The sequence below is a fragment of the Lycium barbarum genome, chromosome 1 (genome assembly GCF_019175385.1).
Source record: "Lycium barbarum isolate Lr01 chromosome 1, ASM1917538v2, whole genome shotgun sequence".
In the NCBI taxonomy this organism is placed as follows: Eukaryota; Viridiplantae; Streptophyta; class Magnoliopsida; order Solanales; family Solanaceae; genus Lycium; species Lycium barbarum.
In genome coordinates, this window is record NC_083337.1 from 8,793,733 (window position 1) to 8,810,024 (window position 16,292).

The 16,292-nt window shown below is 35.1% G+C and overlaps 1 protein-coding gene and 1 long non-coding RNA gene across 2 annotated transcripts; one reads left to right on the plus strand and one right to left on the minus strand.

The window, feature by feature from the left end:
* The first annotated feature begins 9,228 nt into the window (after positions 1 to 9,228).
* LOC132626860 (uncharacterized) lies at positions 9,229 to 13,123 on the plus strand. Its single transcript, XR_009577693.1, has 3 exons — positions 9,229 to 9,303; positions 11,912 to 11,985; positions 12,837 to 13,123. It is a non-coding gene; the product is annotated as an uncharacterized LOC132626860 (long non-coding RNA).
* A 1,179-nt stretch (positions 13,124 to 14,302) lies between these two features.
* Positions 14,303 to 15,735, minus strand: LOC132631197 (SHUGOSHIN 2-like). The gene has a single exon (XM_060346792.1). It carries the CDS (start codon positions 15,463 to 15,465, stop codon positions 14,578 to 14,580), a length of 888 nt encoding a protein of 295 aa, XP_060202775.1. The 5' UTR covers positions 15,466 to 15,735; the 3' UTR covers positions 14,303 to 14,577.
* Between the last annotated feature and the right edge of the window lie 557 nt (positions 15,736 to 16,292).

Here is a 16,292-nt window from a genome sequence, read left to right on the forward strand (position 1 = left end):
TTTTGGGCCTTAGGCCACAATTTATGCATAAATATTGCTTGGGCCTAAGGCCACAGTTTTTGTGCACATTATTTGGGCCCTAGGCCACAGTTATATTTACAGTTTTACAAGTGATTCTTCATTCAGAACAAGGGAGCACTTCAGACTCTTGCTTTCCTGTTTAGTTCAGTTTTTGTTTCAGTACTTATATTCTTTCTTTCAATTGCTTTACATACCAGTACAATTAAAATGTACTGATGTCCCATTTATTGCTTGGGAGGATGCATGCAACGATATACAGGTTGACGATCTAGCTAGTTAGGACTCGCTTTTATAAGCTATTGGTGAGCCCCAGTTCCTCCGGGGTGTATCCTGCTTCAGTTTTCCTAGCAGTTAGACAGTTATCTTTAGAGGCTTCATAGATATAGTTTAGTTAGTCAGATCTTAGCAGACTTTTATGTTTTAGCCTTGTTAGCTATTTATTCAGATGTTCAGACTTAAACCAGTATTTTCGCATTTATATAGATAGCCAGACTTTTTAGTAGATCAACATGTGTTAGTTTATTCCTTATTATTGCATGTTTTGATATCACATGTTGATTCAGCCATCCTATGGTTTGCTCGGTCACATACAGTTAGGTACCGAGTGTCGTGTTACACCCAGGCCCTGGTTCGGGGCGTGACATCTGTCTAGCTGACTAGTAGGACCCCCAATTAAAGGGACACATGGAGGATATATACATCTTTGTATTATATTCGATAATTTAGCCTAACCCATGCCTATACAAATGACGAAAAGGGTCGGATCTGCCCTTTGATTATATGATATTACGCGTTTTTTCCCTCGTTTAAAAGTTGTTCCAGACGTGCTCTTACCGATATGTTTTGGACCTACTCGTGCCCTTAATTTAACTAAAATATATTAGAGGTCATATTTGTTCAGTTTCTCACAGCATAAGGACATGTTTAATCTATTGAAATTCCTGATTATTATGCCACAAAAACAACAATATGGCACAAAATATCATTGCATTCCAAAACATTAAAAAAAAAAACAATTGCAATTACAATCCATCCACCATTATATTACATCTAAATTATACAACTAAAAAATCAAATGCAATTACATCCATTTTTTGAAGTCTTCCCTCTTAATATGTAACTAACCGCAAATCAAACAAGGCAACCCAATAACATAAGATAGATTTTCCCCTTCATATTCCCAAGTCTTCCGTCAATAGAAGAAGAAGCTTCAACCTCAACAACAACTTCCTTAAAATCCTTTTTTTTTTAAATAAAATATTATTTTATTACATAGTGGGTAGGGAAAGGGAAAATGGGGAGGGGATTACAATGTGAGGATTTGAACCCTCACCAACAAGGTGAAAGTTCAGGTAGCCAATCAATTGAGCTACTAAGTCCCTACCTTCCTTAAAATCCTCAATATTGATAGTAGAAGAATTTGTCTCAAACTCAATCACTACTTCCTTTAAAGTTTCAAGCTGCAGAGAGTTTATTTTTCCTTCAAAAGATTGTTTTCACTGATAAGAGAACCATTTTTCCTTTTCAAAAGATTGTTTTCACTAATGAGAGCATATCTTTTTAATTTTTTGATTTGTTGATGACCTGGATAGTTCTTTCTGAAAAATTTTCATCTTTCGAGTCCCAATATCTACACGATCATGCAACAAAAATCATGAGGAAAAAGATCTGCAGCAACAAAACATAAACATTAGCATAAAAAAGCATTACAGATCTACCGCAAATAAAAATCACAAGAAAAAAGTGTAATTTACATCAGACTTATGACACCTGAAAAAATGTCCCCCATAATTATTTGGAGTCCATGATGTGAGACGGAGTGCAATAACTCCACTTCCCCGACTATTTGAACAACTCGAAGCTTCCGACATTTCATAAGCAAGTGAAAGAGTAAGACAACAAAGTGTGGAGTTGCACGATAAGTGTTGAGTTTCAAAATGCAGTACAAAAAAACATTAGCTAGCATAAAGTGCACTACAAAAAAACAATCTGAGAATTGTTGGTGAAATATGTGGTTTAGGAACTTCAATGGATCAAGTATAACCCTATACTGTGAAAAATTGAACAAATATGCCCTCCAGTATATTTTGCGGGTTTCCATTATATGCAGGGCACAAGTAGGTCCAAAACATAACGGTAAGGGCAAGTTTGGGACAACGTTTAAACGACGGGCATATCTAGCCTTTTTCCGTACAAATAATTCATACCTGCTACTCAAAAACTGCATTCACACATGTTCTTATACTATGTACGTAGATGGAGTTAGACTGGCAATTGTGTGCTCGAATTGGAGCTAGTCTTTAACGAACCGTTCGATCGTTTTAGGCTTCTTATCCTGTTTTACCCAAAATACCCTTCTCGTAATCCTTTTCAATATTTATGAATTGCGGGAATGGGCGACGCGGTTATTAAATTGACGTATTATTTTGGAATATATTTATTTAATGTGTGTGAATGGCTTATTCATAGGAATATTATTTGCACCCATCTAAGGTATAAGCTGGTAAATAAAGTATTTGACGGAGTGCGTAAATTTTAAAGAAAGCAAAGTGGTTAAGTGAATAAGTGAACTGCGGAAATTATGGAGATAAGTTATTGGGCCAGGCCTACTTGTTATGACCCAACCGATTCATCTTAGTATCCTAGGGTTCGAATATAATTTATGTACATACATTTGATATGAAAAAAAAAAACTAAAGGAGAAAACTTGGCTGAGGCGGCAACAGAGAGCATTTTTGTGGAAGAGGCACCCGGTCTGTTTCATATACATATTTGATAAGGCTTAATTATTAGGTGATAATGGTGCTAATCATTGGAGTATGATTTGGGTAATGCTTATGAATAGATAATGGTGCTGAAGATTGGAGTATGATTTGGGTAATGATTATGAATGGATAATGGGCTAATGATAAACGTAATAATCAGCTAATCATTGGCAAAAATGATTAAATAGATGATTGGTTAATGGTTCTATATAATTGCTAATGGTTTGAAGTTTCTGTTACGTGACTTTTGTTCGGTTTTCAGATTTCTCTTATGCTATCACATTGCACTTTAATTTTGGCATATTAGGTTTATGCAATTGAATAATAAATGTACTGGATTATATGAAATTCTTTAAATTCATGGTATTTGAGTTGTGGAAAATGAGATTTTTACTATAAGTTAAGATTTTTTGGGGTAATGGAAGATTTTTGGGGTTATGGATGGTTTTGAGCCCTAGTCTTAAGATATGAGAATTAATGATTTGAGAGTCCATTTAGGGATGAAATTGACTAATTTTCTGGATATATCACCCTTAGGTTATGGGAGAAATGATTTTTCAATAAACTTCCAATTTTTCCCTTGTTGGCCCGGGGTCAATTTTTGGGGTGAGCTTTTGAGTTTCAAATTGACGAATTATTTTGGAATTTACTTATTTAATGTGTGTGAATAGCTTATTCATAGAAATATTATTTGCACCCATATAAGGTATAAGTTGGTAAATAAAGTATTTGACAGAGTGCGTAAATTTTAAAGCAAGCAAAGTGGTTAAGTGGACTGGGGAAATTATTGAGACAAGTTATTGGGCCTGTAACGATCCGCTTAGTCGTTATCGTCTTTTCGGCACTTTGGACCCTTCCCCGAGCTTGATTAGCTCACTTTTGATCCGAGGGGACCGTTGACTCGCTTCCTGAGGTGTTCGGGGTCGATTTGGTGACTTTTGGGAATAAATAGTTTTAAGCAAAAAAGAGTTGACTCAAAGTTGACTTTTGGGTAAACATACCTTTTTTGATAATCCGTCGATTCCGAGAGGTTTGGATGGTCATTTAGAACTTGTGTGCATATCTGGTTCGATTCCCAATACAATCGGGTGCATTTTGAGACTTGGGTTGGAAGTTCGAATTGAGGTGTCGGGGGTTGAATCGGTCAACGAGACCTCCGTTGAGAATTTTGAGGCTACGAGTGCGTTCGTAGCGAGTTTTTATGTGTGTCTATGTATGTGGTTTGTGAGCAGATGGCCTCGAGAGTTAGTCGAAAATTCGGATTGAGTTATGAAAACTTGGAATCTTTTCTAGTGTCTGGTGCCCGCTTTGGCGACACCAGTACCCCGATAGCGGTACCGCTATAGCGGGCACCCTGCCGCTTAAGCGGCTTGTGCCATTTGGGCATGACCGCTGTAGCGGTCATGGGACAGCAGGAGCGGCGCCGCTGGAGCGGTAATCTTATCGTGGAAGCGGGTGACGGGCAGGTAGTTCATTAAATGAAGTGTTAAATGCCCTAAGTCCCTCATTTAGTACTATTCCGAAATCTGAGCTATCAGGAGCAAATCTAGAGTACTCTTGGAGAAGATTCTTGGTGGTAAGTCCTTCTAATCCCTTTGCTATTCCATTATCCCTAATCATCTTAGAATCCCTTTATCTTGATAGTTCATTAAGTGATTAAAGATTAAGAAGAAGTTTAATGAATATTCTTCTAGGCTTCTAAATCATGATTTGTTGGTTGAGTTAGTTTCCTTAAGCATTGAATTGGTGATTAAAATCCTTTATTTCATAACTTCTTCCTAATTAGAGGCTAATTGGTGGAATTGGAAATTAAGGTTTACACCCAAATTTGGGGTTTTTGCCTAGAATCTGAAATTGAATGATTTGTTGATTATTCTAGCTTGCTATTGAAGGGAATTGATCACTTAGAGGTTTAATTTCATGTTGGGACCTTTAGATTCCTAATTTCACCCTTCTAGTTCATAAACCCTATTCCATAGGTTGGGGATTTAGGTCTTGAATAGAAGTAGGTAGGGGTGTACAAAATAAACCGACAAACCGCATTAAACCGATAAACCGAGTCAAACCGAGAAAAAAACCGACTAGTGGTTTGGTTTGACTTGGCTTGGTGTTGAAAAAAAAAAACCCGACCATAATTGGTTTGGTTTTAGCTAAAAAAAGTCAAACCGAACCAAACCAACCCGACATTACATGTATTCAATATTTAAAATATTTTGTACATAAAAATATTATTTGTAATGTAATTTATAAATATTTCTTAAATTTTTTCATAGTTTTTTTTTTATCTATTATCATATTATTCAACCTTGAACTTAGAATTTTGCATGTCAATAAGTTTTATATCCTATTGATGTTAGTAACTCATATAAAATCCAAACAAAAACTAACTCAACACTAATACTAACAAAAGAAATTCAATTTACCACCAGGAATGACAATAATGTTGGATATCTATTCTTTGGTTTTGCATAATTGGTTTAGAGAGTGAAAATACATAACTTAAGTTTTTTTTCTTGTCATGTAATTAATACTTATTAGCCGTACTTATTTTAACATGACTTAGTATTTTTAGATTATGATCATTTTCTTTATGCCTTATCAATTAGCAATATTTATTTTAACCGATTTTATTATCTTTTGTTGAATATTTTAATACAATGTCATCACTCTTCTCACATTTTGTGGCATTTTCTTATGAAACACCTTAATTATATAGTTGTATCTTACTAGGACTAAAGAAATATTTGAAGTAAAAGTTATATGTTTTGTATCAAGACTATTCTGGAAAAAAACCTGAAAAAACCCGAGAAAACTCGAGGTTGAAAAATCTGAATTTTATTGGTTTGGTTTGGTGTATAAATTTAAAAACCCATCGCAATTGGTTTGGTTTGGTGTTTAAAAAATCCGAACCAACCTGGTCCTTGTACACCCCTAGAAGTAGGGTTTGTCTGATGTTCTTCTTGATTCTAATTCTATGATTCAAATATGCTTAGACTTTCTTGATCTCGAGGCTTAAGGGAAAGGAAAGGCTAAGGTGTGATTGTTGGTGATATTGTTATTCGGCCTTCCAGGTAGGTTGCGGTTTACCCTATGGTGAGACTTCGTTTAGCGAAGCACATATTTAGACGATATTGTCGGAGAAAGCATGTAAACCTTCGGGTATGAAGTTGGGTTGGATACTGTCTTAGGTTGGGCCATGTTGTGTGATTGGGGCTAGCCACCCCGTTGTGTTGTGACTTGATTTGTTCTATTGTTATTGGCTTGATGCCACATGGTGATAGTAGATATTGGAGACTATTGATATATCTTGATCATGATTTTGTAGTATCTTACTTGTTGATGTTTGATACGAGGATAGTGTTCTATATGGCTTGTGTAGCCTTTTTCATGATATTGTTAGTGTACCCATGCGTGGTACTTGTGATATTGATCTGATTATTGACATTGAATTCATACATTGCACGCATTCTCATCCTTCATGATATACTGATGATACTTGAGGACACATTGTGATGAGCTGCGCTCAGTTGGATGAAAGTGATGTGAGGACCGATATCCGATGGTTGTTCGGAATCGAGGTTGTGCGTAGCGATTGCCAAGGTTTTTACTAGAATCGTGAGGAAGCGGTTGCCGAGGTTTTTCCGGAGCCGTGAGGTACATGGACTTCGCGTGTTCCCCATGGGTTGTGCTACCGAGACATCAATATTTTCGTCCGGAGTACATGTGTACACAGCATTGCATTGGATATACATTTCATACGTTATTGCATTGCATTGCACTTGGCTTCTGTTGTGATATTCTTGTGATGTTCTTGTGATATACGGATTCGGACTGAGTATTTGAGACTTGATATAATTGGGTTTAGATGCTATAACTTAGGTGATGACATGTACTTGATTTCTGGCTTGTGTTTGACTTATACCTTGATTGATTACCTGTTTATCTTACTTTATTGACTTGATATGTGTTAGCTAAGCTTAGTCAGCCTATGATGCCTACCAGTATTTGTTGTTTGTACTGACCTGCACTTGCTGCATTATTTCATAAATGCAGAGTTCCAGATGGGATCTACCTCCGTTTCTCGTGGCTGATTGAGTTTCGAAATCTGCTGCTTAGAGTCTTTCAGGGTGAACTCCAGGACGTCTGCCGCCTTGAAGATTCTTTCCTTATTCTATGTCTTATTTTGTATTCCAAGACATATTCAAACATTTGATGTATTTTGTTATTTTCAGAACTCGTAGTATCTAGTTAGTTGCTCTTGTATGACTAGACAGATATCTACGGAGGTTTGATGTATTCCGCATGTTCTATCTATTATTATGTCAGACTTATGTATTTCTATTTCTTCCGCTTACTTATTTATTATTTTATGTATTTGAGATTATTAGGATAAGGGTTCGCCTACCGAGGTGGGAAAGGTAGGTGTCCACGAAACTTAGCTAGATTGGGTCGTGACAGGGCCAGACCCACTTCTTATGACCCAAACCATTCATCTTAGTATCCTAGGGTTCGAATATAATTTATGTACATAAATTTGGCATGAAAAAAAGGAAGAAACGAAAGGAGAAAACTTGACGGAGGCGGCAACAGAGAGCATTTTTGTGGAAGAGGCACCAAGTATGTTTCATATACATATTTGATAAGTCTTAATTATTAAGTGATAATGGTGATAATGATTAGAGTATGATTTGGGTAATGATTATGAATAGATAATGGTGCAAAGATTGGAGTATGATTTGGGTCATGATTATGAATGGATAATGGGCTAATGATAAACGTAATAATGAGCTAATCATTGGGAAAATGATTAAATGGATGATTGGGTAATGTGTTCTATATAATTGCTAATGGTTTGATGTTTCTGTTACGTCACTTTTGTTCGATTTTCGGATTTCTCTTATGCTATCACATGGCACTTTAATTTTGGCATATTGGGTTTATGAAATTGAATAATAGGTGTAATGGATTATATGAACTTCTTTAAATTATGGTATTTGAGTTGTGAAAAGTGACATTTTTATTCTAAGTTAAGATTTTTGGGGTAATCGATGGTTTTGAGCCCTAGTCTTAAGAAATGAGAATTAATGATTTGAGAGTTTATTTAGGGATGAAATTGAATACTTTTCTGGATATATCACCCTTAGGTTATGGGTGAAATGTTTTTTCAATAAAATTCCAATTTTACCCTTGTGGGCCTGTGGTCACTTTTCGGGGCCAGTTTTTAAGTTTCAAATTGACGGATTATTTTGGAATATATTTATTTAATGTGTGTGAATAGCCTATTCATAGGAATATTATTTGCACCCACATAAGGTATAAGTTGGTAAATAAAGTAATTGACGGAGTGCGTAAATTTTAAAGTAAGCAAAGTGGTTAAGTGAACTGGGAAAATTATTGAGATAAGTTATTGGGCCTGACCCACTTCTTATGACCCATTCATCATAGTATCCTAGGGTTCGAACACAATTTATGTACATACATTTGGCATGAAAAAAAGGAAGAAACGAAAGGAGAAAACTTGACGGAGGCGGCAACAGAGAGCATTTTTGTGGAAGAGGCACCCGGTATGTTTCATATACATATTTGATAAGGCTTAATTAGTTGATAATGGTGCTAATTATTGGAGTATGATTTGGGTAATGATTATGAAAAGATAATGGTGCTAAAGATTGGAGTATGATTTGGGTCATGTTTATGAATGGATAATGGGCTAATGATAAACGTAATAATGAGCTAATCATTGGGAAAATGATTAAATGTATGATTGGTTAATGAGTTCTATATAATTGCTAATGGTTTGAAGTTTCTGTTACGTTACTTTTGTTCGGTTTTCGGATTTCTCTTATGCTATCTCATTGCACTTTAATTTTGGCATATTGGGTTTATGAAATTGAATAATAGGTGTATTGGATTATATGAACTCCTTTAAATTCATAGTATTTGAGTTGTGAAAAGTGAGGTTTTTATTATAAGTTAAGATTTTTGGGGTAATGGATGATTTTGAGCCCTAGTCTTGAGAAATGAGAATTAATGATTTGAGAGTCCATTTAGGGATGAAATTGACTAATTTTCTGAATATATCACCCTTAGGTTATGGGAGAAATGATTTTTCAATAAACTTCCAATTTTGCCCTTGTGGGCTCGGGGTCAATTTTCGGGGTGAGTTTTTGAGTTTCAAATTGACGGATTATTTTTGAATATATGTATTTAATGTGTGTGTGAATACCTTATTCATAAAAATATTATTTGCACCCATATAAGGTATAAGTTGGTAAATAAAGTATTTGACGGAGTGCGTAAATTTTAAAGCAAGCAAAGTGGTTAAGTGCATTAGAGAAATTATTGAGATAAGTTATTGGGCCAGACCCACTTCTTATGACCCAACCCATTCATCTTAGTATCCTAGGGTTTGAATATAATTTATGTACATACATTTGGCATGAAAAAAAGGAAGAAACGAAAGGAGAAACCATGAGGGAGGCGGCAACAGAGAGCATTTTTATGGAAGAGGTACCTGGTATGTTTCATATACATATTTGATAAGGCTTAATTATTAGGTGATAATGGTGCTAATCATTGGAGTATGATTTGGGTAATGATTATGAATAGATAATGGTGCTAAAGATTTGAGTATGATTTGGGTAATGATTATGAATGGATAATGGTCTAATGATAAACGTAATAATAAGCTAATCATTGGGAAAAATGATTAAATGGATGATTGGTTAATGGGTTATATATAATTGCTAATGGTTTGAAGTTTCTGTTACGTCACTTTTGTTCGATTTTTGGATTTCTCTTATGCTATCACATTGCACTTTAATTTTGGCATATTGGGTTTTTGAAATTGAATAATAGGTGTATTGGATTATATGAACTCCTTTAAATCATGGTATTTGAGTTGTGGAAAGTGAGGTTTTTATTCTAAGTTAAGATTTTTAGGGTAATTGATGGTTTTGAGCCCTAGTCTTAAGAAATGAGAATTAATGATTTGAGAATCCATTTAGTGATGAAATTGACTAATTTTCTGGATATGTCACCCTTAGGTTATGGGTGAAATGATTTTTCAATAAAATTCCAATTTCGCCCTTTTGGGCCCGGGGTCACTTTTCGGGGTGAGATTTTGAGTTTCAAATTGACGGATTATTTTGTAATATATTTATTTAATGGGTGTGAGTAGCTTATTCATAGGAATATTATTTGCACCCATATAAGGTATAAGTTGGTAAATAAAGTATTTGACGGAGTGCGTAAATTTTAAAGCAAGCAAAGTGGTTAAGTGAACTGGGGAAATTATTCAGATAAGTTATTGGGCCAGACCCACTTCTTATGACCCATTTATCTTTGTATTCTAGGGTTCAAATATAATTTATGTACATAACATTTGGCATAAAAAAAAGGAAGAAACAAAAGGAGAAAACTTGACGGAGGCGGCAACAGAGAGCATTTTTGTGGAAGAGGAACCCAGTATGTTTCATATACATAGTATGTTTCATATACATATTTGATAAGGCTTAATTATTAGGTAATAATGGTGCTAACCATTAGAGTACGATTTGGGTAATGATTATGAATAGATAATGGTGCTAAAGATTGGAATATGATTTGGGTCATGATTATGAATGGATAATGGGCTAATGATAAACGTAATAATGAGATAATCATTGGGAAAAATGATTAAATTGATGATTGGTTAATGTGTTCTATATAATTGCTAATGGTTTGAAGTTTCTGTTACGTCACCTTTATTCGATTTTCGGATTTCTCTTATGCTATCACATTGCACTTTAATTTTGGCATATTGGGTTTATGAAATTGAATAATAGGTGTATTGGATTATATGAACTCCTTTAAATTCATGGTATTTGAGTTGCGAAAAGTGAGATTTTTATTATAAGTTACGATTTTTTGGGTAATTGATGGTTTTGAGCCCTAGTCTTAAGAAATAAGAATTAATGATTTGAGAGTCCATTTAGGAATGAAATTGACTAATTTTCTGGATATATCAGCCTTAAGTTATGGGTGAAATGATTTTTCAATAAGATTTCAATTTTGCCCTTGTGGGCCCGAGGTCACTTTTCGGGGCGAGTTTTTGAGTTTCAAATTTACAGATTATTTTGAAATATATTTATTTAATGCGTGTGAATAGCTTATTCATAGAATTATTATTTGCACCCATATAAGGTATAAGTTGGTAAATAAAGTATTTGACGGAGTGCATAAATTTTAAAGCAAGCAAAATGGTTAAGTGAATAAGTGAACTGGGGAAATTATTGAGATAAGTTATTGGGCCAGACCACTTCTTATGACCCATTCATCTTAGTATCCTATGGTTCAAATATAATTTATGTACATACATTTGGCACGGAAAAAAGAAGAAGAAAAGACCGGAGAAAACTTGACGGAGGCAGCAACAGAGAGCATTTTTGTGGAAGAGGCTCTCGGTATGTTTCATATACATATTTGATAAGGCTTAATTATTAGGTGATAATGGTTTTAATTATTGGAGTAGGATTTGGGTAATGATTATGAATAGATAATGGTGCTAAAGATTGGAGTATGATTTGGGTAATGATTATGAACGGATAATAGGCTAATGATGAACGTAATAATGAGCTAATCATTGGGAAAAATGATTAAATGTATGATTTGTTAATGGGTTCTATATAATTGCTAATGGTTTGAAGTTTCTGTTACGTCACTTTTGTTCGGTTTTCGGATTTCTCTTATGCTATCACATTGCACTTTAATTTTGGCATATTGGGTTATGAAATTGAATAATAGGTGTATTGGATTATATGAACTCCTTTAAATTCATGGTATTTGAGTTGTGGAAAGTGAGATTTTTATTATAAGTTAAGATTTTTGGGGTAATTGATGGTTTTTAGCCCTAATCTTAAGAAATGAGAATTAATGATTTGAGAGTCAATTTAGGGATGAAATTGACTAATTTTCTGCATATATCACCCTTAGGTTATGGGTGAAATGACTTTTCAATAAAATTCCAATTTTTCCCTTGTTGGCCCAGGGTCACTTTTCGGGGTTAGATTTTGAGTTTCAAATATAAGTATAGCAATATGAGTATTCTTTGATTCGTATTCTAACGTAGATCGTATATTTGATAGACTTTGATCGTTCAAAGGCTCTACGCAAAGGGAAGGCATTGTTTGATATTTCGTGGCACCCGCTCGGCATTGAGGTAGGTTATGACTTACTTTAGTTAGACTCTGATCTGAGAATCATATGTAATTGTAGAAAGTGACAGGGATAGCATGATAGGACTTCGGGCATGAAGTGGAGGTGAATTCCAATTATGTTAGTTCTGTCAGCTGTTATGTGGGCTTGTCGCCATATGTGTTATTTTATGTGATTATCACCTACTTGGATATCTGTCATATACTAGCTCACTCATCACATGAAAGGGAAGTGTAATATTGATAATTAAATCTTGAACAGTAATATGACTTGTTCTTGTTGATTGTATGTTGGTGATATTATTGAGACTGATATCATGCATGGTATTCCACAATACTCTTATGTTGTCCTGATGGTGAAGTCAGTGATTGAGAGACTTCGAGGTCTTTATCGGAGATTGAGAGTGACAGAGAGACTCCGAGGTCTTTGCCGGAGATTGAGAGTGATAGAGAGACTCTAAGGTCTTTGCCGGAGATTGAGAGCGATTGATAGCCTCCGAGGTTTCTGCCGGAGAGCACGATTGGTACATGAACTTCGCGGGTCTCCCATGGGTCATGGCTTTGAAGCATTGCCCTTAGCATGTGTTTACGAGAGTGGAGTGAGAGAGGTGACTATTGCATTGCATTCATCCATCATATACTTGACTGATCAAATAGTGAGCTATATATGTCTGGGTTGATTTAATGATTCCTTTACACTTTACTTGTATATGATACATGACTATACCTGTTGCTCTATGTGCTACTTGTTAGTTTCCACTTCTTCATGCGTTGTCTAATAATTGTCAGCTTATGATACTTACCGGTACTAGTGTTGTACTGATACTACTCTTGCTGCACTTTTTGTTGAGTGCAGAGTACGATCCAGGCTCCAGTTCTACGCCCTGTGGCTGATACGCAAGGGTGACATCCTTCGGTCATTCAGGGTGAACTACTTGGTCATTCGTGGCCTCTGAAGGACCCTCTTTATCTAATTCTATTTTTGTATTCGATAGACAGTATGTAGCCTTCGGGTATTTTCAGACTATGTTTAGCGCTCTTGTACCCTTTGACCAGATTTTGGGGATGTTGGGATATTTCTAGTTATGAGAAGTATTTAAGATTTGATAACTGATTCTTATTTAAAATTTTCACTTATTTAAATAGATTTTGGGAATCTAGTTCGCCTACTCGGGGGGATAGTTTAGGTGCCACCACAACTTGCGATTTGGATCGTGACATAGTGTACATTATGGGTTCGACCGAATCCACTAACTTTGATCTAACACATATATTTGTCTTAAGAAATTCATTGAATATTTGTAAATAATTAAATTAAACGTAAAAGAACTTAGAATAGTGAATTCATAAATTTTAAATTTTGGCTCCGCCTCACAATAGCCGATGAAATGCTCAAAGAAAAGATAAACAACTTGTTTGACTCTTTTTTCGTTCAATGCCTTCCAAGAATGAATTTCTCCAAGGCAACAACGCAATAACAAAAAGAATCCTTAAGAAAAAAATAGTTGGGATGGTAAGGTGGCAGAGGCTTTTGTTTCAAGACACCTACCGATGCAACTGGCAAAGCAGAATCATATGACAATGTTAACAACTTCAACAAGATCTAATAAATCCAAGAAAAAGTGATGAACTATTAAGTGATGTTGGACATATTTGAAGATGAGGACAAGAGGAAAATATTTCAGATTACTTTAGGCGGACAATCTATCTTTTTTAATTCATACTTTTTAAAAAAGTAAGTTTGAGGTTGATAACTCAATTTTCTTCTTGACATTTTTGCATTATTTAAGCATCCTCATTTGTAATATCATCATAAAGTGTACTACAAATTCTGTGATGATCATATAATACTTAGTTTTCTCTAACACTTATTTTCTACATACTGTTAATTGTCTGTAGAATCCCCATTATTTGAAAGAAGAAAATATTTTGGAGGAACAAAGAAAGTGAATGAAGGTGAAGTTTGTAGTGTTTACGTTGTATTAGAAAAAGAAGAAAGAATAATATTTGTAAAAATCAAGAAAGGAAGTAAAAGGTCTGCCACAATCTTTGATTGAAACGGTAAAAGAGAAAATAATAATTACATTGTCACATCTTCCGCTATACATGTTGGAAAAGCTTATGTGGGCCCTGTTTTTGTCAAATCAAATGTCTAAAAAGTTATCTTTTCTTTTCAATGGAACAATGCAGTAGTACTTTTTTTTACAAAAGCTATGTAATTATATTTGTACAAAATGGAGCCCCAAAAATTGGAGTCCTAAAGCTCTTGCTTTAGAGGCTTCACCCTATGGCCGCCCTGAGAATGACAATGACCGCTTTTTTTTTTTTTTGTCAGGGTATGATCAGATAAAGTAAATGGGTCAAGCTAATTCATCACTTATCAAACACAGTAGACGATGCGTTTAATCAGTATATACAGTAGGCAAGATATTGATTACAAGCATTTACTCACGAAATACGCTTGTCATGACATGTTTAAACCGAGAAAAGGTTCAATCGAAGTTACAAAAGACAACCTAACAAAAGATGCCATTAAGTATTTTATCACTCAGCAATAGCTCCTACAGCAAATAGGTCAGTAAAAAGATTATGGTTGTTCAAACTGGTCTGCGCATTTTTATGTTCACAGGAATTTCCTTGTAAGACTGAACTTTTTTAGCTGCGTGCCTGAGTGGCCTACTCAAAGATGACCGTCCAAACTCTATAGGTTCAAACCTCAATGCAGGATTGCTTTCTAAGTCAGAACCATTTTGCTGGACTAGATTAACCATTGGTGGGCATTTGTCTTCTGCCTCAGAATAATTTTCATCATGCTTCGTTGCTTGGGATTGAGATGTAGATGTTGTTGTTGTTGTATGTTCAGGTGCTTCACGTTTAAACCGAGCAGATTGTCGTCTTACACAAGGCCTTTTATTTTCAGCCATATCCTGGGGTTGAACTTGTTTATTAGAGTCCAAACTCTTTGACTGAGGCTTCCTTTTGAATTTTGCAGGTCTATCGTTATCACCATTTCCTAAAGATGAATCAGCCGCCTCTTCACACTTAACGGGTTTCACCTCATCATTCAACTGCTGGTACATTTTTTGTTTTGCTATCTCCTCTGCTTCAAGCTTTTTAGCTTTAATTAAACCATTTTTACATCCGAGCTCATGCTGTACTGCTTTGAGCCTATCTTTAGCTGAATTTAATTCCGCAAGCATTTGACTGTTTGATTGCGCAAGCTCATGATTCTTTTTCTGCATTTGTTGCAGATTAATTCTCATCTTCTGTATCTCAGCTCCAGCTAATTCAATGATTTTGTTTTTTTCTGCTACAATCTTCATCAATGCCATATTCTCCTTCTGGAGCTTGTCTAAGAACTCTTTCGAACAAACTGAGCTACGTTCTGCCTTCTCATTTTGGCTAGTGAATCGCATTTCTTCCGGTATGTTGCTAATATCTGCTAGCTTTTTCCTTGTAGCATTATTCCCCAATGAAGCCTTCATTTTTTTTTTTTCCTTTCCTTCTACTTTAGCTTTTTCACTGAATGGTAAAAGCTGGATCTTGCCGGAGGAAATGTTACCGCGGCGGAGGAGAATTTTTGGGATTCGGGTCGAGAATGGATCCGAATTTGTAAGTCCGTTTATTTGCCCCGCTAAAAGACTTTTGGATCTCTCAATTTGAATTCCATGGTTCCACTACATGTTTTAATACATTCGACAATGACCGCTTGTTTTTACCTTTCTATTGATTTAAAGGAACCAAAGAATAGTTCAAGTCAAACATACAGACCCAAAGATTATTGTTAAGAAAATCGTTCAAGAGGTATGTTACGGAGGATCAATAAAGAGCTAGCTAAAACATTTGACAAACTAATTTTTTTATACAGGATGTAATAGTTTGAGATAGTTAAGCAGAAAACTGACATACTGATATTGGATCTGTCAATATTAAACTTTTTTTCTGTACAGAATGGAGTTGGTGATCAATTATTTTATTTACCATAAAAATGTACTCTTCCATATATAGCCATGTGGTTAGGTTGTATGTAATGGACAATGCGGTTACAGTAATATCAACTATAATGACACACGCACACACACACACTTGTATTGTTAACAAAGTGAAATGTTTAAGTACATAAAAAAGAATTAACTACTGGACATAGTCCCAGTAAATTAGTTCAGGCTCAAAAAAACAACTTAAACAACAAAACAAAGTAAATCACTACAGGCTCAAACTGAATAGAAGTGTTATTGCTCCAGCCAACAAGGTGGACACTATTGATAGCTTTGATATGAATTTTCTGGATGATCATCTTGATCAAAATACT